Genomic DNA, 25,722 nt, shown 5'->3' with positions numbered 1-25,722 from the left:
AGAGATGACATTGTAGTTCCTGTTATGCTTGTAATATGTGTACCTAGGGAGTATATTTGCATCGTGCTATATGAGCCATCCTGTCAGCATCGCACAGTAAACAGAGTTGGTGGGAAACCTTCCATCTACCTATATATCCAAATATGCTCAAACTGGCTAGGCAAGAAGGATGACATAATAGGCTAGTATAGGCTCTGCTTGTTTGTAGTACAGGACAAACAGATGGATGACACAGACAATAACACATCCTAGCAAGGCAGAACTGCTTATCCCTGTCTCATTTAGATGTCCTTTGGTGGAGCTAATCTCATGTTACTACATTTGTTTAGGCTTTTGATGTATTTGTCTGATCAAACAGGAGATAACATTTTACACATGTCAATGAACCAGTTTAAGCACAATTTGACCAATGAGTACCATAAGATTCCCCTCTAGGTAACATTTGACAGGTTTGTCCGGATACATTTAATGTGCAGGGTAGTGTTGCCAGCTATACTGTTTAGTGCTACAGAAAATTGCATAAGCAATATTCCTTTTTTTAATGGGCAGACAGATCCACAAGTATGGTACTCATTTTCCTACATTTACACATTCCTATTTTAGATGAATCTGAAAAAGAAGAAAAAAAAATAAATAAATACATGAATAAAAACTGAGACCTGTCCCCATGACTAGGTAACTGGGTCCCGACGACATTTTTATACTTCGTCCAAGCTTATCAGAGTAATTTCTAGTGCCCCGACATCGTGATGATGCTTGCACCAGTTTGTGCTGCCTGCGGTTTGGGCAGAATATAACTGGTGACAGGTTTCCTTTAAACTTCATGGCTTTATTTTTTTCCCCACTACCTAATATTTAGTTTGCAGCCTGTTTCTATTTTTAGACTTTACTCAAGCAAAAGTTTCCCTGCTAGTAATAGGCATTTTGAGCTCTTTACTGGTAGAAACTGATGGTCAGAATTGTGTAAGTCGCCCAGAATCAACATGGTTTCTGTCTTTTCTCTTAACACAGCCTGTGTGATCTCTCATTCCTGCCCCATTTCCTGTAGACTGCCTTATGTGTGCTTTCCTCCCTATCTACACTCGATACATTTCATTTAGTACTCACGATAGGGATTTGTATTTGTTTGGTAAACCCCTTTAATTTTGCATTTAGGTAAATTATAAAAAAAAAGGGTGCAAAGATATCCATAGCCTTTAGCTCCCTTATAGTTGACCTGCGTGAAAACATACCGAAATAATAATTTACTGTTTCAAATTTGGCTGCAAATATACACAAGCCAAAATGCCAGCAAATGAAATGATCTTGGTCTGCCAAAATAATCGTCTCAGCATTTACATGAGCTCAGGAGACACAATTGTGAGCTCATCTTTGCATAACAATATACAAAGATGTCTATCTAGAAGTGATGTTAAAATATGTATTACAAATCCCATCTAACTATAATAAGTGACAATTTCCTTACGTGGTGGAAGTGTTTCTGTGATTGCAGATTGTGAGCAATAATTTCTAGATGCTGCATTGCATTCAACTGCTTTGATATGGCTTATTGCTATAGCAACCTTATTTGTATGTGGATTCTCCCACATAGTTTGGACCTGTCTTAAACAATAGATAATATAAAATTAAAGTGTGGATTTCTATCACTGAAATTTTGAAACATCAAGAGATTCATATTTTCATATTATGCGTAAGGTCACACATGCCGTATTTTACTCCTAGCCATTAAAGTCAATGGGTTGCAAAATCAGCTGCAGAAAATATATTTTGCATATCAAGCACACAGCACATCCATGGCATATTTGATGCTGCCGATGCACTTCTGGCAATCACAGAGAAACTGCAGAGTGAGCTTCCTGCTGCAGCCAGGTAGCTCTGTGTGTCAGCCTGTGACTGCTGGCAGGAAATCCGCCGCAATGAGCAGACACACAGAGCTGCAGGGAGCTAGCTCTGCCATTGCTCTGTGACTTCCGGCAGCACATCTACAGCTTCAAATACGCTGCGGATGCACTGTGTGGGACCCTACCCTAATGAGTACACAGCAGCAAAATACAGCACGTGTGACCCTACTCTAATGTAGTCATGTCTCAAATCAATTGCACTTCATGTAGAGAGCACATCAACAATGCAAATAATCAGGACATCAAGAAACCATGTTTAGTGGTTTAAGGAGATCTGCAGTGAAATAAACTTAACAGGATAGGGGATAAGTGTCTGATCGCGGGGGGTCCGACTGCTGGGACCTCCCGCAATCTCCCTTACCGGGCCCTGGCATTGCCGCGCTGTGAACGGGCTAATGCATGTGTGACGAACACGCCCCCCATACAGCTCTATGGTAGATGCAGGGATGCACGAACACTGCATCCCCGCCTCTCAAATAGAGATACATGGAGATGCATGACGCTGCGGCTGACACGCCTCCTGCACGGGAGAGCCGCAGCAGAGCCGGAGATCAGACCCCCCCCCCCGGAGATCAGACCGGAATGAAAAGACAATTTAGCAAAACTTGCCTGCAGATGTCCGCAGTTAAGTGAATTACTCATCATTACGTAATCATTACTTTGTGCTATTAAGAAGAGAATATTTATTTGAATTATTCTTAAAGGGGTACTCCGGCCCTAATACACCTATCCAAAGGGGGCGTGATGGCTGTCTCCTATAGACTTACATTGAGGGGGAGGGGCGTGACGTCACACAGGAGCGGAGTCGTGACATCTCGATACTCAGGCCCCGTGGTGGTCATGCTGCACACTCGGGGTCTCTAGCACTGCAGAGAGCTCGCAATGGTGGGTGCTGATTGACAGATTGCCGGGTCCGCAGTGGCAGGACCCCCGCGGTCAGACGTCTTATCCCCTTTCCTTTGGATAGGGGATAAGATGTATTAGGGTTGGAGTACCACTTTAAGAACATGATACTTACAAAATCATGAATGTGAATTCTAATGTGTTTCTTGAATAAGAGGAAATTACATCAACACCAAGCATTTGTTTCAACATGTATTAAATATACTCACTACTGATAAGATAGGTAATGCATGTTATTAATTTTCTTCATGAGTCATGCCGTTCCTTCTAGGGCAATAGAAATAATATATCATAATTAGATAGATTGGCGGATAGATATATGTATAGAGAGAAAGAAAGACATTGAGAGATAGATGTACAGTAATAGATAAATATAAGATAGATAGATATTAGATAGATAGATACATATTAGATAGATGGATATGAGATATATATATATATATATATATATTACATAGCTAGAAAGATAGATAGACAGATAGATAGATAGATAGATAGATAGATATTAGACAGATAGATACATATTCGATAGATAGATATTAGATAATTAGACAGATAGATATGAGATAGATAGATATTAGATAGATAGATATTAGATAATTAGACAGATAGATATGAGATAGATAGATATTAGATAGATAGATAGATAGATAGAGTAGATAAATAGAGGGTTGACTAGGATTAGGGAAACATAGTTGCTTTAAACCAAAAACATCACCTGTCCACAGTTTTGTAGTATTGCAGTATAGCCCTATTTACCTAGGTAGATCTGTGCCTATGTAATATTGTGTACTGTGCGTTCTGACACATTTCTAGCATTTTGTGCTACAGTATCTCTTCTGTAAGATCGATCCATGCAGGCTAGATTTCACATGTTCCTTGGACAACCATGATTTTGTCACTGTTTCACTGTTATCCTTTCTTTTGTAGCTACTAACCAAAGAATACCTGAAACACCCTACAAGACCTGTCCTTTTGAAGATGCTCTAACCCAGGCATATATCCATCACAATGTGGCCCTTGTCAAAGTTGTTCAGATCCTTACACTTACCTATTTGTCAGCTTCCAACACATCCACTTCAGGAACTGACTGTTTACATTCCATTTAATATATATTTGATCTCTTGGCAGGTGCCATTGTCATAAAGTATCAATGTTATGCACTTCACCTGACGTAGGTCTTACTATTATGGATGACCACTGTATAGGGGTGTTCTTGCTTGGCTCACAAAAAACTTATCTAGCTTGCTGTATCTAATAATGTTAAACATACATGGAATATATATGGAAATGGAATAAGGCTACCCGGTGCTGATCTTTGTTGTTTATCCTTGCAAACATACCCTGGTACACAGTTCTGTAATTTGGCATCAACAGACTGCTATTGGCCCATACTGTACCTCTGAGCGCCTCCGGTTTTATACTGCAATGTTGCATTTAGAGATTTTTTCTTATTACTTCTATATAATCTGACAAGTTTGGACCTTTTCTTATATATTTCCATTGTTTATTTAAGAATGTAACATAAGATACATTTATTAGTGTGACTAAGCAGTCCGATGACTCAAAAATAAAAGGAGGGTTTACAATCTCATACTTTGTGTAGGAAAACATGAGCTCACATCACCTCAGGACATAGCTTTCAGCATACACTTCTCGCTATTTCCGCACTAAACACCTTCCACAGCTGAACTGTAGCTTCCAACTACACTTCATGCTTTAATATGCACCCATTATCTGAAGAATTAACATTGTTTCTTCATACTTATGTCTTTTATACCTTTTGTGAATAAAAGATTACATCATTGTTTCATTTTATTTGCCTAAGATGAAAAGAAGTCAGTTAATATAGAAACCCAATTGACTTTGTAGGTAGTGATATCATAATAACATTATTAGTAGTAATATTAGTGTGGGTAGCATCCACACTATCTTGCTACTATAGAAGACACTTGGCCTCCTACTAAAAGTGTTGACCGTTATGCAAGATGGCACAGATGGCCACAACTCATGGCCACTTTTCTCATTGGTTTCTGTGTGCCAAGCAATATAAGCATATTCTCAATGTCTACTTTCGCTGCTACTTCTCTAATCCTGCAATTTATGGCAAGTGCTGAATAAAATAGTCACAATCCCACATAGAAAAAAAAAGATAAACGCACTCACCATGCGAAGTCTTGCAGCGCTGAACTTCTTTATTGAAAAACTTAACTTACAGGTCATAGCTCAGGGAGACAGGTAAGCGTGGGGTAGGGGTGTTCGGGCGATGGATCGTTATGGCGTGCTGGGTGTTTAGTCAGGCCAACTCCTCAGTATGGCCCACTCCTGCTCAATATAATAGATACTCTGTAGAGAACACTACTATACACTGATCAACTGTAACATTAAAACTACTGACAGAGTAAGTGAACAATATTGATTATCTTGTGACAATGGCACCTGCCAAAGGGTGATATATTAGGCAGCAAGGGAACAGTAATTTCTTCAAGTTGATGGCATGGAAGCAGGAAAATGGTAAGGATCTAAGAATCTTTGACAAGGGATCAACCATCAAGACTTGATGATTAGGCTGCTTTAGCAATATATAATTTCTCCGTTTTAAAGACCCGTTATAATGCTCCACTAAGGAAACCCTTAAAACCAGTCAACTCTATGGGATTTTGTGATTAGCTGTTATTAATAACTGACGTTATTTTGTGACGGGAAAAAATTAGTGCAAGTACTGTTTTTTTTCTCCCGTCACAAACTAACATCTGTTATTCATAACAGCTAATCACAAAATCCCATAGAGTTGACTGGGATTTTGTAACGGCCGTTTAACGGCCGGTTTAAAGGGTTTCCTTAACGGAACATTATAATGGGTCTTTAAAACTGAAAAATTATATAGCGTGAAAGCAGCCTTAGGTGACATGGTCATGGGTAGGGATGAGCGAATCGAATCTGACGAATCCAAATTTGTTATGAATTTCAGGAAAAATTTGATTTGCAACTAATGTGAATATCACCGCGATTCGATCATGCGAATTGCTTCATTAAACTCCATTTAGTGTGGCCAAGGCTCCGGGGCATCTACAATGGTGGATCCACATTTGAGGACATGGGGCAAGGAATCCTGGGAAGGTGGGTTGACCCTGAATCACATGCAGCATGCAACCTATCAGCAGCCAACCACCCCTGTGATGTCCCAGGCCTATATAATCGGCAGCCATCTTGCAGCAAGTCACTTCAGCCTTTTATTGCCGAGACGGAAAGAGGGACAGACAGCACTGTGTGTTGCTCAGAAAAGCATTTTTACAGCAGCGAATCACCTCCCAGTCACATCACCGTTCTATTGCAAAGAGTGACAGAGAGCAGTGTGTTGTACAGAAAAGCTTTTTTACAGCAGCAATTCACCTAAAGCCCAAATCCAGCTTAAAAGCACTGATAGGGAAAGGAGTGAGATTGAGAGAGAAAGAGCAATTTTGGGTGTAGTACACAGCGACTGTGTGCTGCAGCACAGGTGTGTACTGCTGGTGTTGTAGACAAATAATGTTTTAAGCATAATGGAGCACATTGTCCTCCCCTCAGAAGTGCATACCACATACATCAAGTGGTGTACTATTTTGTTCCTGTTAAAGTCTTATAGGGGTACTCTGCTGCTAAGCGTTTGGAACAAACTGTTCCAAAAGCTGGAGCTGGCGCCGGGAGCTCATGACGTCTTCCCTCTGCCCGTTGGGTCCATATTTTTTATCCTAAGCATGTTATTAAAAGTTAAGTTTTACGTATAGCATATCCTCAATACTTGTGCACACTAACACTTTTACAAAAGAGACTGTTTTCTTCTGCCTACCTGCCTCAGCTACTATTCTGATCCTGCCACCTGCCTGATGCCACACATCTGATGCCAAGTTCTCCTTTTTTCACCCACCTTCCTCATTGGGGATTGGTATTGCCACCCACCGCACCACTCTGTCACCGGGTTACTTATAGGACTCCTGATTCTGCTGCTGCCACCTCCAGACTGTCTCATACTGCCACAATATGTTCTCCTCGTGCTGATGCCATCTCCAGGCTGTCTCTTTCTGCCACCATATGTTCTCCTCATGCTGATGCCAGCTCCAGGCTGTCACATTCTGCCAATATATGTTCTTCTCATGCTGATGCCAGCTCCAGGCTGTCTCATTCTGCCACCATATGTTCTCCATATGCTGATGCCAGCTCCAAGCTATCTCATACTGCCACCATATGTTCTCCTCATGCTGCTGCCACCACCACCAGGCTGTGTCATTCAGCCATTATATGTTCTCCTCATACTGCCACCACCACCAGGCTGTGTCATTGAGCCAATATATGTTCTCCTCATGCTGCCACCAACTCCAGGCTGTGTCATTCAGCCACTATGTGTTCTCCTCATGCTGTGACCAACTTAAGGCTGTGTCATTCATCCACTATATGTTCTCCTCATGCTGCTGCCACCTCCAAGCTGTGTCATTCAGCCACTATATGGTCTACTCATGCTACCGCCACCTCCACGCTGTGTCATTCAGCCACTATGTGGTCTCCTCATGCTTCTGCCACCTCCAGGCTGTGTCATTCAGCCTCTGTATGTTCTCCTCATGCTGCTGCAAACTCCAGGCTGTGTCATTCAGCCACTATATGCTGCTGCCAACTCCAGGCTGTGTCATTCAGCCACTATGTGGGCTCCTCATGCGGCCACCAACTCCAGGCTGTGTCATTCAGCCACTATATGGTCTCCTCATGCTGCTGCCATCTCCAAGCTGTGTTATTTAGCCACTATATGGTCTTCTTATACTGATGCCACCTCCATGCTCTGTCATTGTGCCTGTTACGCCGAGCGCTCCGGGTCCCCGCTCCTCCCCGGAGCGCTCGCTTCACTCTCCCCGCGGCAGCGCTCCGGTCACGTCCTCTGACCCGGGGCGCTGCGATTCCGCTGCCAGCCGGGATGCGATTCGCGATGCGGGTAGCGCCCGCTCGCGATGCGCACCCCGGCTCCCCTACCTGACTCGCTCTCCGTCTGTTCTGTCCCGGCGCGCGCGGCCCCGCTCCCTAGGGCGCGCGCGCGCCGGGTCTCTGCGATTTAAAGGGCCACTGCGCCGCTGATTGGCGCAGTGGTTCCAATTAGTGTGTTCACCTGTGCACTTCCCTATATCACCTCACTTCCCCTGCACTCCCTTGCCGGATCTTGTTGCCTTAGTGCCAGTGAAAGCGTTCCTTGTGTGTTCCTTGCCTGTGTTTCCAGACCTTCTGCCGTTGCCCCTGACTACGATCCTTGCTGCCTGCCCCGACCTTCTGCTACGTCCGACCTTGCTTTTGCCTACTCCCTTGTACCGCGCCTATCTTCAGCAGCCAGAGAGGTGAGCCGTTGCTAGTGGATACGACCTGGTCACTACCGCCGCAGCAAGACCATCCCGCTTTGCGGCGGGCTCTGGTGAAAACCAGTAGTGGCTTAGAACCGGTCCACTAGCACGGTCCACGCCAATCCCTCTCTGGCACAGAGGATCCACTACCTGCCAGCCGGCATCGTGACAGTAGATCCGGCCATGGATCCCGCTGAAGTTCCTCTGCCAGTTGTCGCTGACCTCACCACGGTGGTCGCCCAGCAGTCACAACAGATAGCGCAACAAGGCCAACAGCTGTCTCAACTGACCGTTATGCTACAACAGTTACTACCACAGCTTCAGCAGTCATCTCCTCCGCCAGCTCCTGCACCTCCTCCGCAGCGAGTGGCCGCTCCTGGGATACGCTTATCCTTGCCGGATAAATTTGATGGGGACTCTAAGTTTTGCCGTGGCTTTCTTTCCCAATGTTCCCTGCATCTGGAGATGATGTCGGACCTGTTTCCCACTGAAAGGTCTAAGGTGGCTTTCGTAGTCAGCCTTCTGTCCGGAAAAGCCCTGTCATGGGCCACACCGCTCTGGGACCGCAATGACCCCGTCACTGCCTCTGTACACTCCTTCTTCTCGGAAATCCGAAGTGTCTTTGAGGAACCTGCCCGAGCCTCTTCTGCTGAGACTGCCCTGTTGAACCTGGTCCAGGGTAATTCTTCCGTTGGCGAGTATGCCGTACAATTCCGTACTCTTGCTTCAGAATTGTCCTGGAATAATGAGGCCCTCTGCGCGACCTTCAAAAAAGGCCTATCCAGCAACATTAAAGATGTTCTGGCCGCACGAGAAATTCCTGCTAATCTACATGAACTTATTCACCTAGCCACTCGCATTGACATGCGTTTTTCCGAAAGGCGTCAGGAACTCCGCCAAGATATGGACTCTGTTCGCACGAGGCGTTTCTTCTCCTCGGCTCCTCTCTCCTCTGGTCCCCTGCAATCTGTTCCTGTGCCTCCCGCCGTGGAGGCTATGCAGGTCGACCGGTCTCGCCTGACACCTCAAGAGAGGACACGACGCCGTATGGAGAACCTCTGCCTGTACTGTGCTAGTACCGAACACTTCCTGAGAGATTGTCCTATCCGTCCTCCCCGCCTGGAAAGACGTACGCTGACTCCGCACAAAGGTGAGACAGTCCTTGATGTCTACTCTGCTTCTCCACGTCTTACTGTGCCTGTGCGGATGTCTGCCTCTGCCTTCTCCTTCTCTACAGTGGCCTTCTTGGACTCTGGATCTGCAGGAAATTTTATTTTGGCCTCTCTCGTCAACAGGTTCAACATCCCGGTGACCAGTCTCGCCAGACCCCTCTACATCAATTGTGTAAATAATGAAAGATTGGACTGTACTATACGTTTCCGCACGGAGCCCCTTCTTATGAGCATCGGATCTCATCATGAGAGGATTGAACTTTTGGTCCTCCCCAATTGCACCTCGGAAATTCTCCTTGGACTTCCCTGGCTTCAACTTCATTCCCCTACCCTGGATTGGTCCACTGGGGAGATCAAGAGTTGGGGGTTCTCTTGTTCCAAGAACTGTCTAAAACCGGTTCCCAGTAACCCTTGCCGTAACTCTGTGGTTCCTCCAGTAACCGGTCTCCCTAAGGCCTATATGGACTTCGCGGATGTTTTCTGCAAAAAACAAGCTGAGACTCTACCTCCTCACAGGCCTTATGATTGCCCTATCGACCTCCTCCCGGGCACTACTCCACCCCGGGGCAGAATTTATCCTCTCTCTGCCCCAGAGACTCTTGCCATGTCCGAATACATCCAGGAGAATCTAAAAAAGGGCTTTATCCGTAAATCCTCCTCTCCTGCCGGAGCCGGATTTTTCTTTGTGTCCAAAAAAGATGGCTCCCTACGTCCTTGCATTGACTACCGCGGTCTTAATAAAATCACGGTTAAGAACCGCTACCCCTTACCCCTCATCTCTGAACTCTTTGATCGCCTCCAAGGTGCCCACATCTTCACTAAATTGGACTTAAGAGGCGCCTATAACCTCATCCGCATCAGAGAGGGGGACGAGTGGAAAACGGCATTTAACACCAGAGATGGACACTTTGAGTATCTGGTCATGCCCTTTGGACTGTGCAACGCCCCTGCCGTCTTCCAAGACTTTGTCAATGAAATTTTTCGTGATCTGTTATACTCCTGTGTTGTTGTATATCTGGACGATATCCTAATTTTTTCTGCCAATCTAGAAGAACACCGCCAGCATGTCCGTATGGTTCTTCAGAGACTTCGTGACAACCAACTCTATGCCAAAATTGAGAAATGTCTGTTTGAATGCCAATCTCTTCCTTTTCTAGGATATTTGGTCTCTGGCCAGGGACTACAGATGGATCCAGACAAACTCTCTGCCGTCTTAGATTGGCCACGCCCCTCCGGACTCCGTGCTATCCAACGCTTTTTGGGGTTCGCCAATTATTACAGGCAATTTATTCCACATTTTTCTACCATTGTGGCTCCTATCGTGGCTTTAACCAAAAAAAATGCTGATCCCAAGTCCTGGCCTCCTCAAGCAGAAGACGCCTTTAAACGACTCAAGTCTGCCTTTTCTTCGGCTCCCGTCCTCTCCAGACCTGACCCCTCCAAACCCTTCCTATTGGAGGTTGATGCCTCCTCAGTGGGAGCTGGAGCTGTTCTTCTACAAAAAAATTCTTCCGGGCATGCTGTCACTTGTGGTTTTTTCTCTAGGACCTTCTCTCCAGCGGAGAGGAACTACTCCATCGGGGATCGAGAGCTTCTAGCCATTAAATTAGCACTTGAGGAATGGAGGCATCTGCTGGAGGGATCAAGTTCTCCTGTTATTATCTACACCGACCACAAGAACCTCTCCTACCTCCAGTCTGCCCAACGGCTGAATCCTCGCCAGGCCCGGTGGTCTCTGTTCTTTGCCCGATTTAATTTTGAGATTCACTTTCGTCCTGCCGATAAGAACATTAGGGCCGATGCTCTCTCTCGTTCCTCGGATGCCTCAGAAGTTGAACTCTCTCCGCAACACATCATTCCACCTGACTGCCTGATCTCCACTTCTCCTGCCTCCATCAGGCAGACTCCTCCAGGAAAGACCTTTGTTTCTCCTCGCCAACGCCTCGGAATCCTCAAATGGGGTCACTCCTCCCATCTCGCAGGTCATGCGGGTATCAAGAAATCTGTGCAACTCATCTCCCGCTTCTATTGGTGGCCGACTCTGGAGACGGATGTTGTGGACTTTGTGCGAGCCTGCACTATCTGTGCCCGGGATAAGACTCCTCGCCAGAAGCCCGCTGGTTTTCTTCATCCTCTGCCTGTCCCCGAACAGCCTTGGTCTCTGATTGGTATGGATTTTATTACTGATTTACCCCCTTCCCGTGGCAACACTGTTATTTGGGTGGTCGTTGATCGATTCTCCAAAATGGCACATTTCATCCCTCTTCCTGGTCTTCCTTCTGCGCCTCAGTTGGCTAAACAATTTTTTGTACACATTTTTCGTCTTCACGGGTTGCCTACGCAGATTGTCTCGGATAGAGGCGTCCAATTCGTGTCTAAATTCTGGAGGGCTCTCTGTAAACAACTCAAGATTAAATTAAATTTTTCTTCTGCATATCATCCCCAGTCCAATGGACAAGTAGAAAGGATTAACCAGATCTTGGGTGATTATTTGCGACATTTTGTTTCCTCCCGCCAGGATGACTGGGCAGATCTCCTCCCATGGGCCGAATTCTCGTATAACTTCAGGGTCTCTGAGTCTTCCTCCAAATCCCCATTTTTCGTGGTGTACGGCCGTCACCCTCTTCCCCCCCTCCCTACTCCCTTGCCCTCTGGTCTGCCCGCTGTGGATGAAATTTCTCGTGACCTTTCCATCATATGGAGAGAGACCCAAAATTCTCTCTTACAGGCTTCATCACGCATGAAGAAGTTCGCGGATAAGAAAAGAAGAGCTCCCCCCGTTTTTTCCCCTGGAGACAAGGTATGGCTCTCCGCTAAATATGTCCGCTTCCGTGTCCCTAGCTACAAGTTGGGACCACGCTATCTTGGTCCTTTCAAAATTTTGTGTCAAATTAATCCTGTCTCTTATAAACTTCTTCTTCCTCCCTCTCTTCGTATCCCTAATGCCTTTCACGTCTCTCTTCTCAAACCACTCATCCTCAACCGTTTTTCTCCCAAATCTGTTCCTCCCACTCCTGTTTCCGGCTCCTCGGACATCTTCTCGGTCAAAGAAATTTTAGCTGCCAAAAAGGTCAGAGGGAAAAATTTTTTTTTAGTGGACTGGGAGGGTTGTGGTCCTGAAGAGAGATCCTGGGAACCTGAGGACAACATCCTAGACAAAAGTCTGCTCCTCAGGTTCTCAGGCTCTAAGAAGAGGGGGAGACCCAAGGGGGGGGGTACTGTTACGCCGAGCGCTCCGGGTCCCCGCTCCTCCCCGGAGCGCTCGCTTCACTCTCCCCGCGGCAGCGCTCCGGTCACGTCCTCTGACCCGGGGCGCTGCGATTCCGCTGCCAGCCGGGATGCGATTCGCGATGCGGGTAGCGCCCGCTCGCGATGCGCACCCCGGCTCCCCTACCTGACTCGCTCTCCGTCTGTTCTGTCCCGGCGCGCGCGGCCCCGCTCCCTAGGGCGCGCGCGCGCCGGGTCTCTGCGATTTAAAGGGCCACTGCGCCGCTGATTGGCGCAGTGGTTCCAATTAGTGTGTTCACCTGTGCACTTCCCTATATCACCTCACTTCCCCTGCACTCCCTTGCCGGATCTTGTTGCCTTAGTGCCAGTGAAAGCGTTCCTTGTGTGTTCCTTGCCTGTGTTTCCAGACCTTCTGCCGTTGCCCCTGACTACGATCCTTGCTGCCTGCCCCGACCTTCTGCTACGTCCGACCTTGCTTTTGCCTACTCCCTTGTACCGCGCCTATCTTCAGCAGCCAGAGAGGTGAGCCGTTGCTAGTGGATACGACCTGGTCACTACCGCCGCAGCAAGACCATCCCGCTTTGCGGCGGGCTCTGGTGAAAACCAGTAGTGGCTTAGAACCGGTCCACTAGCACGGTCCACGCCAATCCCTCTCTGGCACAGAGGATCCACTACCTGCCAGCCGGCATCGTGACAGTGCCGCTCTGCGACAGTGATTCTAATAGTGACGCCTCTGATCTGCATGTCATACTGAATAACAGTATTATTTCACTAACCCAGCACACACCCTATGCATGTTACAGCAAGGAAAAGTATTCTACACCCCTATTGAGGCTCTCTGTAGGCCAGAAATAGCCGTTTTTAATAGTGATTTGGCGCAAATAAATTCGGACCGAACCAAATTTTTTGAGAAAATTTGGCGTGTCAGCCAAATGGATCAAATAGTCATGGGTGCCTTAGGCTCATTGATACCCATGGAGAACAAAGGCTAGCCTGTTTGGTCAGATCTCATGGACGAGCCACTGTAGTGCAAATTTTCTTAAAAAGTTATTGTTAGCTACTATAAAAAAAAGGTGTCAAAACACACAGGCTGGCATTTATCATGGTATTTAACCTTTTTTCTGTCTATATTTGGCGCTATTTTGGCGCAAGTGTCCCTTTTTGTGAGCCTTTTGGTTTACATATTTCTGCTGATTTTGAGCTTTAATCCACCGATTTTGGCAATACGCATGATATGGACGTGTATTATGAACTGTGCCTTTTTGTGAAAAGGCGTAAAAAAAGGTGCAAAGCCACCGAAAAGTCTCTAAACTACACCAGCCCAGAGTTAGCTTAGCTTTTTGGTGTATGTGAAGAGAGAGATTTCAGAAAATGTGACCTGCACAAAATGTATTACAGTCGGGATCAAAAGTTTGGGCACTCCAGGTAAAAATGTGTATTAATGTGCATAAAGAAGCCAAGGAAAGATGGAAAAATCTCCAAAAGGCATCAAATTACAGATTAGAAATTCTTATAATTTGTCAACAAAAGTTAGATTTTATTTACATCATTTATACTTTCAAAATAACAGAAAACCAAAAAATTTCATCTGCAAAAGTTTGGGCACCCTGCAGAATTTATAGCATGCACTGCCCCCTTTGCAAAGCTGAGACCTGCCAGTATCAGGGATTGTTCTCAATCATCATCTGGGAAAACCAGGTGATGTCAATCTCAAAGGTTTTAAATGCCCAGACTCATCTGACCTTGCCCCAGCAATCAGCACCATGGGTTCTTCTAAGCAGTTGTCTAGAAATCTGAAACTGAAAATAGTTGACGCTCACAAAGCTGGAGAAGGCTATAAGAAGATATCAAAACGTTTTCAGATGTCAATATTCTCTGTTTGGAATGTAATTAAGAAATGGCAGTCATCAGGAACAGTGGAAGTTAAAGCAAGATCTGGAAGACCAAGAAAAATATCAGACAGAACAGCTCGCAGGATTGTGAGAAAAACAATTCAAAACCCATGTTTGACTGCACAATCCCTCCAGAAAGATCTGGCAGACACTGGAGTTGTGGTACACTATTCCACAATGAAGAGATAATTGTACAAATATGGTCTTCATAGAAGAGTCATCAGAAGAAAACCTCTTCTACGTCCTCACCGCAAAAATCTGCATTTGAACTTTGCAAATGAACATATAGACAAGACTGATGCATTTTGGAAACAAGTTCTGTGGACCGAGCAGGTTAAAATTGAACTTTTTGGCCGGAATGAGCAAACGTTTGGAGAAGAAGGAGAACAGAATTTAATGAAAAGAACCTCTGTCCAACTGTTAAGCATGGGGGTGGATCAGTCATGCTTTGGAGTTGTATTGCAGCCAGTGGCACAGGGAACATCTCACGAGTAGAAGGAAAAATAGATTCAATAAAATTTCAACAAATTTTGGATGCTAACTTGATGCCATCTGTGAAAAAGCTGAAGTTAAAGAGAGGATGGCTTCTACAAATGGATAATGATCCTAAACACACCTTGAAATCCCCGGGGGATTACATCAAGAGGCGTAAACTGAAGGTTTTGCCATGGCCTTCACAATCTCCTGACCTCTACATAATTGAAAATCTATGGATAGACCTTAAAAGAGCAGTGCGTGACAGAAAGCCCAGAAATCTCAAAGAACTGGAAGACTTTTGTAAGGAAGAATGGGCAAAGATACCTCAAACAAGACTTGGCTAGCTACAAAAAGCGTTTACAAGCTGTGATACTTGCCAAAGGGGGCAGTACAAGATATTAACTCTGCAGTTAATTGTGCAAATTGAAAGTGTAAAGGATGGAAATAAAATCTAACTTTTGTTGACATATTATAAGAATGCCTTTTTGGAATTTGATGCCTTTTGGAGATTTTTCCATCTTTCCTTGGCTTCTTTATGCACATTAATACAAATTTTTACCTGGGGTGCCCAAACTTTTGATCCCCATTGTAAATGGTCTGCGACCATATAATAAATTTGGTGCCCCTACACATTACCAGCAAACAAAAAAGGTGAGAAAAATGCTTCATGTACACCTACATTGATGAATGTCCCCCACAGTGCATGGACACACTACTATTTATAGGTGGTTGGTGTTAATATTATAGCTGATCGATGTAACTGTGAAATATACAGTTTAAATATATGTAGTTGGAGAAAGCACAATGCTCTCTGGAAGTTAAATGTTTTGGTATAGATTGCATGGTTTTGTTGTTACAACTTCACTACTGAGATTTAATGGGGTTTTTTACATGTATGATTAGAAAGTCGCTGAACCTGAAGAACCAGTTTGAAGGTAACTACTGTATCTGATGTGGACTCTATTGTTTTCTGTAAGCTGCCAATACAGTCTGACTGCAAAGTTTTTCACCCGGCTGACCCACTCAAATGACAGAAAAATTTCAAAGAGTTTGAAATAACATCTGAAACGGTGATGTCTTAACACTGGGATGTCCATTAGTTCTGAGAATGGTGGTTGCAAATGTCTTATTGGCAGTAAAGAGCTGGCTACATGTTTCATATTCCCCACAGACATTGGAATGTGAGAAAGGATGTGTGGCGTATTCACAGCAGGGGACCAGTAACTCATTCTTAGAAACTTAGTAGGGGTCTCAACATTGAAATCTTCTCCCACAAATCCTTGATGACATATCAAATTGCTACACCATACTCATTTTTGAAACTACAGGGTGGGCCATTTATATGGATACACCTTAATAAAATGGGATTGGTTGGTGATATTAACTTCCTGTTTGTGGCACATTAGTATATGTGAGGGGGGAAACTTTTCAAGATGGGTGGTGACCATGGCGGCCATTTTGAAGTTGGCCATTTTAATTCCAACTTTTGTTTTCTCAATAGGAAGAGGGTCATGTGACACATCAAACTTATTGGGAATTTCACAAGAAAAACAATGATGTGATTGGTTTTAACGTAACTTTATTCTTTCATTAATTATTTACAAGTTTCTGACCACTTATAAAATGTGTTCAATGTGCTGCCCATTGCGTTGGATTGTCAATGCAACCCTCTTCTCCCACTCTTCACACACTGATAGCAACACCGCAGGAGAAATGCTAGCACAGGCTTCCAGTATCCATAGTTTCAGGTGCTGCACATCTCGTATCTTCACAGCATAGACAATTGCCTTCAGATGACCCCAAAGATAAAATTCAACTGGATATGCAAAATTGCTACATGATGATGTGTTTCCCTCTTTATGCACTGAAGCTGGCACGTTCCCTGAGTTTTTCCAGCAAGATGGTGCACCACCACATTATGGGTGTAAGGTCCGAGCATTCCTAGATGAACAGTTTCCTGGAAAGTGGATTGGTCGTCGTGGGCCAGTTGAATGGCCCCCAAGGTTTCCCGATCTGACCCCCTTAGACTTTTATCTTTGGGGTCATCTGAAGGCAATTGTCTATGCTGTGAAGATACGAGATGTGCAGCACCTGAAACTACGGATACTGGAAGCCTGTGCTAGCATTTCTCCTGTGGTGTTGCTATCAGTGTGTGGAGAGCGGGAGAAGAGGGTTGCATTGACAATCCAACACAATGGGCAGCACATTGAACACATTTTATAAGTGGTCAGAAACTTGTTAATAACTCATGAAAGAATAAAGTTACGTTAAAACCAAGCACATCATTGTTTTTCTTGTGAAATTCCCAATAAGGTTGATGTGTCACATGACCCTCTTCCTATTGAAAAAACAAAAGTTGGATTCAAAATGGCCAACTTCAAAATGGCCACCATGGTCACCACCCATCTTTTAAAGTGTCCCCCCTCACATATACTAATGTGCCACAAACAGGAAGTTAATATCGCCAACCATTCCCATTTTATTAAGATGTATCCATATAAATGGCCCACCCTGTATATTAGAGGACGTTCCAGCTGAAGTTACACAGTATAGTGATACAAATAAATTCATATGAGAAATTATTGTTTATTCTAACAATGTTGTCTTAGTCACCATTTGCTGATTGTATGTTCTTTACTGTATACAGAAAAGATGGCACCTAATATTCCAGCATCAGCTCCAACCTCACCAATGCAAGACCCAGAAGAGCTCCAGAGGAGGAAAATGGACAAGAGAGCCAAAATTATTGCTGAGCTGATACAGACTGAAAAAGATTATCTGACTGACCTGGAACTCTGCATCAGAGAAGTTGTCCAGCCACTCAGACAACACCATGTGAGTAATAGGTTTTTCATTTACGCTTGTTCTTGGTTTCTATGTTCATATTACACTTACTAAACGTTTTCTGCATATCTTCCGGCAAAATTATAGCCAATTACCATCTTTAAACAAAACTTTTGACATGACATAGAAATATGTCAAAAGATTTGATTGGTTGGGGTCAGGGTGATGAGACCCCACATATCCATAGGACAAGTCAGGAGAAGCTCTTGTCTTGCTGCAGGAGACAGATTTCATAGTAAGTCAGCTGGGTTCTTCTCCAGGGTTGTTCTAGCAATTGGTGGGGGTCTGAACACCCAGACACAGCCATGTATCCAAAAAGTTTTGTTAAATGACATTAAAGTTTTAATCCGGAATATTCCTATGGTCACATAAAATACACCTGGATACAAATATTCACACTGTAGTAGGGAATTAAAAATGAGTAAAGAAAAATAATAATAATAATAATAATAAATTAAAAAAAACAACAACCTAACAATATTTTAGTTGTTACTTATACCAATCCAGTAAAATCCAGCTCCAGTAAATTACAGCTTAAAGGGGTAGTCCAGTGGTGAAAAACTTATCCCCTATCCTAAGGATAGGGGATAAGTTTGAGATCGCGGGGGTCCGACCGCTGGGGCCCCCTGCGATCTCTCTGTACGGGGCCCCGGCTCTCCGCCGAGATAGCGGGTGTCGACCCCCGCACGAGGCGGCGGCCGACACGCCCCCTCAATACATCTCTATGGCAGAGCCGGAGATTGCCGAAGGCAGCGCTTCGGCTCTGCCATAGAGTTGTATTGAGGGGGCGTGTCGGCCGCCGCCTCATGCGGAGGTCGACATGCCCCCTTCCCGCGGGCTGTCGGGGCTCCGTACAGGAGATAGCAGGGGGCCCCAGCGGTCGGACCCCCCGCGATCTGCAACTTATCCCCTATCCTTAGGATAGGGGATAAGTTGCTCACCACTGAATCACCACTGGACTACTCCTTTAATGCCAGATACTGAAACATGTTTTTTCTTCTATTCTGTTTTCTGATTGCAATTTTTTTTAATGTTATATGCTTCACCATTCACATGAATTGGAAACATTACTGGGCATACTCTGTGACCATTTAAGAGGTCATTCACAGGAAGGGGAAGGCTGATCTGTGAGCAACAGCTATTGTGTATATCTCTGTTACCATACACTGTATTTTAAAATTTAGATTTTGGCATGTTCTATTTAAATGGGCTCTGTCACAAAAAAACCAAAACGTATGACATGTCCTAGAGACATGTCAAAAGTTTTGATTTCTCTGGGTATGTGTGTTCAAACCCCCACTGATCAGGAAAACGAACCAAGAGAAGTCCACGCTAAGCGCATTCACTCTTGTCTCTGTTCCACGTGACTGAGCCAACCTTACAATGCAAGTCTATGGGTTCCTCTCGGTTATATGCACAGAGAGCACAGAGAAGAGCGCTCTGCTATGTGCTCTTCTCTCGGGTCATCTTAGCAATCATTCATGGTCTAAACACTCACACACTGCCTGATAAAAACTGACATGTCTCTAGAACATGTCAAAAGATTTTTCAAGTGACAGGTACACTTTAAAGGAAATCTGTCATCCATGAAAATCACTATGAAACTGCTGACACAGCTATGGTAGCACAGAAATTAATACTTGTAGTTAGTATGTACTTTGCTGCAATACTTGAAAAAATTCTCTGGATTCCCCGTCCATGAAAATGGTCAAAATGGCACAGTTGGGACACTCCTGGCTGCAATACTTCTCCCTGCTCCTTTTTACCCCCCTCTCTAACTATGGTTGGTAGGCAGGGCTCTCCGAGACATTCTGAAATTCCACACATGCACCATTCATCCAGGTTGACAGTAGCGTGCACCCGCTATGCAAGTTAGGGGGAGTGGCACCCTCTCTAGCCGTGCACCCCTCCCTGTTTCACAGGAGGTTTTTAAACTGATAGTGGATCCTGCATGTCACCCAGTTAGAGGCTTTATGCCTAGCAGAGGTGAGTGGATTAAGCATGTTAGGGTCCCATCCGACAAGAGGCCACCTCCACATAGCTACAGCCTTCTTTTTGTATCATTACGCTCTGTGCCTCCATAGCTATATAACTGTATCAGTAGTTTTATAGTAATTTTCCAGGTGACAGATTCCTTTTAACAGAAGTGGACTGTTCTAATGGGACAACCTGTAAAGCAGTTTTCTCTCCACAAGAATAGACTATGGGATCCAGTTGTCCAGTTGTCAGGACCTTCATGGTCCTCAGTAGTGCAGACCTGTCACCGTTGTGATTCTGTCCAGCAGATGTGCACGGAACTGTTACATTTACTCCTATGGAAATTTTTTGTAGTTCCCTGGAAAGTGGGTGAATAAGAGAGCTGCTGTGCACAAGAAAAGCAGAAGGGACCTTTGTCTCTTTCATATCCCCACCAGCCTAGATAGCTTTTTTTAACAATACTAACAAAATGAGAAACAGCATTCAGTCAATGGTCAGCTTCTGTTTCAGCATTCGATATCAGCTTTTTCATGGGGCTGAGAGTACTTTAGTTTACTTTTATTCATTATAGCTTTTCTACACAATGGATTATAGGCCATGGACAAGTGTGACCTATTTGTTTCAGTTCTGTATTCCCAGTAGTCGAGTAGTCTTATATGATCCCTTCATTAACCATATGCTCTCCAGGTGTTACAGCAATTTTAACACAGGCTACAAGCAAAGTACAATGTGTATTATACTCTTAATAAGACTCCTTTATGAACCTTTCTTCCCTAGTCAGAACACTTTGATGTGGATGCCCTATTCAGTAACATTGAGTCCGTTTGCCAGATATCGGCTAAAATGGTGTCCCTGTTGGAAGAAGCCACAGCAGATGTGGAACCAGAGCTGCAAGTGATAGGTATTCACACTTTTGCTTTCCTTGTATATGCAGTAGGTATCTATTTTCATGCTGCACCGATCTTGTGTCAGCTCTTTTTTTTCACTACACAATGGGACTCTGCATAGTGAGACACCCTATTATGCTATAGAAGCGCAGTGTAACCCTAGTACTCAATGCCCTCAAATTCATGACGTCATGTATAATAATGACTGCTTTCACATAGATGATCGAAAGAAACCTTATCCTTTTTACTACGTGGAAACATAGAGGGAGATTTATCAACGGATTTAAGCAGATTCGCCTGCGACTTTTTGTGCAACTTTTTTTAACTTTCATTTTCACAGGCACGTTGGGACGAATGGGTAGGAGATGTACAGGAGGGTGACAAGCTTGTCACCCGGCCGCACATCTCCCGCCCACGCAACACTACTACAACTCCCAGAATGTCCTTAATGCAAGGACATGCTGGGAATTGTAGTTTTGCGGCCCGGGGGGAGTGTGTTAGATGGGCGGCTGGATGACAAGCTTGTCACCCACCCACGCCGAATGACTACAACTCCTAGCATATCCTTACTGTGAGGGCACTCTGGGAGTTGTAGTCATGAAGTGGGGACAGGTGACAAGCTTGACACCTGCTTGCACATCTCCCCCCCCCCCCCCCCCAACCCTGCTGCATGACTACAACTCCTGTTATGTCCTTACTGTAAGGGCATGCTGGGAGTTGTAGTCATGCGGTGTGGTGCGGGTGGGAAATGTGGGTTACAATAAATATACTAACCTATTTTCCTTGTTTTTTTTCCCCTTCTCATTTCAGATCCGTATATCCTGTGGACTACGACCATGACCATTGTTTTTTTTTTATTTTTATTTATTTAATTTTATTCTAAAATGGCTAACCAAAGCTTTTGAGGGAGTGTTTTTTTTTTGGGAATAAAATTTTTTTAAACATCTTTTTTTTTTCTTTTCATTTACTTTACAGGCTTAGTAGTGGAAGCTGTCCATTACTAAGCCAGGGCTTAACGTTAGTACCAAAAAACAGCTAGTGCTAACCAATTATTACCCCGATATCCACCACCACAGGGGTGCCGGGAAGAGCAGCTACCAACAGGCTCGGAGTGTCAAATATGGTGCTCCTTGGCCTAGGCGGTAATAGGCTGGCACTCTATAGGCTGGGGGGGGGGGGGGGCAGTAACAATGGTCCTCGCCCACCCTAGAAATGTCAGGCTGTTGCTGCTTGGTTGTTATTTGGCTGAGAATGAAAATTTGGGGAACCCTTTGTGGTTTTTTTTTCCATAAATAATTAAATAATAAAAGAAAAACGCATAGGATTCCCTGTATTTTTCTTCTCAGCCAGATACCAACCAAACAGCAACAATCTGACGTTACCAGAGTGGGCGAGGACCATTGTTACTGTCCCTCCCCAGCCTAAATAATGCCAGCCTGTTACCACCTAGGCCCAGGAGCGCCATTTTTGACGCTCCGAGCCTGTTGGTGCCGGCTCTTCCCAGCACCCTTGTGGTGGTGGGTATCAGGGTGATAATCGGGGGTAAGCACTTAGCTAATGCTAAGCCCCAGCTTAGTAATGGACTCTGTCTATAAGACGGCTTCCACTACTACGCCTGTAAAGTAAATAAAATAAACACATTTAAAAAACTTTTATTACATAAAACACTCCCCCACAAGCCCTCATTAAATTTTTTTTGTTAATATTAAACAAAAAAACGCTGGTCATCGTAGACCACCAAATCTGAAGTAGCCCACAGTATAGATGGATCTAAAATGAAAAGAAAAAAAAACAAAAAATAGGCTAGTACATGAAAAAAGTGGTAAAAAAATTTGATTAAACACACAAATTTTTTTTGCTTATGTGTACTAATAAAATGGTATTCCAAAGGGATTTTATTGGTTTTTGCTTATGTAAGCCAAATTTATCAACCCCCTGTGATAGTATGATAAATATGTCACACATAAGCAAAACCAAAGCAAGATAAAATGCCTATAGAACTCGCTTACCAAAGCAACGATGATAAATGTCCCCCATAGTGTTTAATGAAAGCTTTATAAGACACTGCTAAACAATGTACACATATTTACATTAACAATTGATAATACTAGCATTGTCCGGCTGGGGACAGAATAAGTGTATAGACTTATGTATGGTTCTGATATATATAAGGGCCTGTTTCTTCTAAAACCATTTACAACTAGAAGGTATAGATAGGTTGTAGTAGGTGTCTCTAAATGTATTCAGTTTTCAGTGCTCCAAAAATAATACAATGTTGATCATTTTACCGCATTATAGAAATAATGCATCAACAAGTCAGTATGTCAGGTGTAGCAAGTTCTTTGCATTAATGGAGTTGTCTCAGCATACAGATTATTAGTATAGTGATAGGATATGACAATAGGGTCTCAAGTACGATGATAGGAAGGCACGCCTTTAATTCCTGTTGGCTCCATTCCACTCCATTTTTTAGAGGCTGCACGGATGATAGTAGTCACAATTAAGCAACATACAGTGAAATCTTTTCAAAGCACTGAGCTTTGAGGAGACCACTCTTTTTTTCCGATCTAGCTTTTGTGTGACCGAATTTCAGTCACCAATACTTATTACAGCCATATACATTTATTACCTATCTATCATATGGATAGATGATAAGTGTTAGATTAGTAAGCATCACTTATATTCATCGTAACTGTGCAATAGAGGCAAAAAGCTGGTGTGTGGCCTTTGGTTGGTTCTATCACACATACATATTTTATATGAGGCAGCAGTACAAACACTCGATTGTCCCTGCTTAAGACTTCTGCTTGTTGTGGTCATGCAGCAATAAAGGTCAGGGTTCGTCATTCTAGCAACTGGTGTAGTTTCCAGCAGTCAAAACACTATTACTAATTACACTATTACACAAATTACTAATCTAATTTTTATCACCTATCCTGTAATTGGGTTATAAATGAGGGTGGGTGAAATATGCCTTTAAAGGGGTATTTCAGGCAAAACATCTTATCCCCTATTCAAAGGATGCCCCCTTGTGACGTCACACCACGCTCCCTCCATTCATGTCTAAAGGAGGGGGCATACTGGCCGTCATGACCTCTCCCATAGACATGAATGGAGGGGGCGTGAAGTGACATCACGAGAGGTTAAAAAATGCACAAATCTATAGCTAGATCCACCTTTATGGACTTCTAAACTCCTTTCATGCCTATACCTTACCATGTTAGGCTCTCCAAAATCGAAAATATAGCCATTATGTAGTGAGGGGGAGATTTATTTAAAAAATTTGCCCAGTTGCCGATAGCAACCAGTCAGCTCCCTTCTTTCATTTTTAACAAGGCCTCTGCAAAATGAAAGAAGCGATCTGATTGGTTGCTATGGGCAACTGGGCAACTTTTCCTTTGCACAGGTTTTGATAAATCTCCCCCTTAGTGTATGTAAGATGTAAGAGTGCGCATAGTGAATATATAGCTGAATACATGTTTAGCAAAACAAAAAAGTAGAGATCAGGTAGGTCTCCGATAATTGCCTTTCCATCTGTTGTGAAAATACAGTTGTCAGCTTGCTTAGACTTGGACTGAGTTTTACAACAGCTTGAAAGCCACAGGTTTGAGGCCACTTTCTTACAGAACGGTACTGTCATTATAGGTGTGCGTCATCCTCCTTCTAGGCAGTGGATATTATCATAGTACAAGATAAATAGTTCTGTATATTGTTATAAGTCAGCAACAAAATACTCTGCCCCAGCAAGAAGTTTTTAAGTTGAGCCAAGAAAAATATTTGTATCAGTGATTATTCATTAAGAAGATGTTCCTTATGATAAACTCAATTCAACTGTTTGACATGCAGCTTGAAATGCCTTTACATATGTTGTCTGTCATACGATGTTATGTTAAACAATTCATACATTTTGTTACTCCCATTAGCCAAGGATTCTACGGACACCTCTGATTAACTACTATAAATGTGACTTCTACTTTTTTTATTTAGGAGAGTACAAAAAATGTGATGAGACTACAAAAAAAGGGTTATCCAAAGATAACTCCTCCCACTGTACTCAGCTTTCTTTCCAGTTCCATAGAGTTTGAATGAAGCAGCAGTATGCATACTTTACTGCCATGCCATTAACACAGGGGCACTCTGGTCTGCTGTTCCCATGGTCAATGGGGGCCTTAGTGGTTGGACCCCCAAATCCTTTGGTTAGATGATGTAATTTTAGGATAACCCCTTTAATATCTGAAGATGTTACCATATACAAGAAAATCTGCAGTGTGCATACTCGATTGCCACTGTATTCACACATGGGCACTCTGGTCTACAGTTTTCATGATCTACTCTTCTTGTGATCAGTGGGGGTCTCAGCAGTCATACCCCATCAATCATAGACCTCTCCTATAGACAGATAATAAATTGTAATCCTGGGATACACCCTTTAATATCTAGAAATGTTACCATGCACAAGAAAATATCCAGCCTAATGTCCACTACTATATCACCATTCTGCAGAAGAAACTTATAAAAATAAATTGATTAATGTTATCCTTAGTAAAACATTGCAGAAGATAGACCAATCTCTAATTGTGCTTAAATTCCAAATTAGACTGACAATAGAGGGTTACCATACCTATCCAGTCTTTCTCACATCTGTGTGCAGTGTGAGTAGAAGGGAACCATAACATGGTGAAGACGCTACATAGTTCCATAGTTTATAAGGTTAAAAAAAGACAAGAGTCCATCAGGTTCAACCTAAAACCCTACAGTGTTGATCCAGAGGATGCCCCCTCTCCCCCCTTATGAGGCTGATGCCAATTGCCCGATGATTTGCCAATTTCCTTACCGACTCCAATATGGCATCAGAAAAGTTCTCTGGATTAACTTTGTTTTCAGGGGTCAAGTCCTAAGAAAAAAATTGTGAGAACTCACCTAAGATTTCCACTCAAGGGCTTGTTCTGCTAATGGACACACAACACCATGTGGCAGAGCGTTCCATAGTCTTAGGCCATGTTCACACGGAAATTTTCTGTGCGGACGACTATACATTCCATGCTGAGTCCTCAGAAAAAATGGACAGGTTCAAATTATGAACA

General features: G+C 43.7%; 1 protein-coding gene and 1 long non-coding RNA gene across 2 annotated transcripts in view; one reads left to right on the top strand and one right to left on the bottom strand.

Annotated features, from left to right (window-relative positions):
• Positions 1 to 25,722, top strand: part of ARHGEF38 (Rho guanine nucleotide exchange factor 38) — a 118,542-nt gene that overhangs the window by 18,629 nt on the left and 74,191 nt on the right. Inside the window, exons 2-3 of the mRNA XM_056566133.1 lie at positions 17,578 to 17,765; positions 20,529 to 20,652. Coding sequence (XP_056422108.1) covers positions 17,578 to 17,765; positions 20,529 to 20,652 — 312 coding nt within the window. The remainder of the gene's footprint in view (positions 1 to 17,577; positions 17,766 to 20,528; positions 20,653 to 25,722) is intronic.
• LOC130362128 (uncharacterized) lies at positions 483 to 23,950 on the bottom strand. The gene is made up of 3 exons (XR_008891286.1): positions 23,855 to 23,950; positions 3,014 to 3,071; positions 483 to 609 (listed from the first exon to the last, which is right to left on the bottom strand). It is a non-coding gene; the product is annotated as an uncharacterized LOC130362128 (long non-coding RNA).

Source organism: Hyla sarda, chromosome 1 (assembly GCF_029499605.1).
Source record: "Hyla sarda isolate aHylSar1 chromosome 1, aHylSar1.hap1, whole genome shotgun sequence".
In the NCBI taxonomy this organism is placed as follows: Eukaryota; Metazoa; Chordata; class Amphibia; order Anura; family Hylidae; genus Hyla; species Hyla sarda.
The sequence above is the reverse complement of the archived record's forward strand: the minus strand, read 5'-3'. Positions and strand labels throughout refer to the sequence as shown.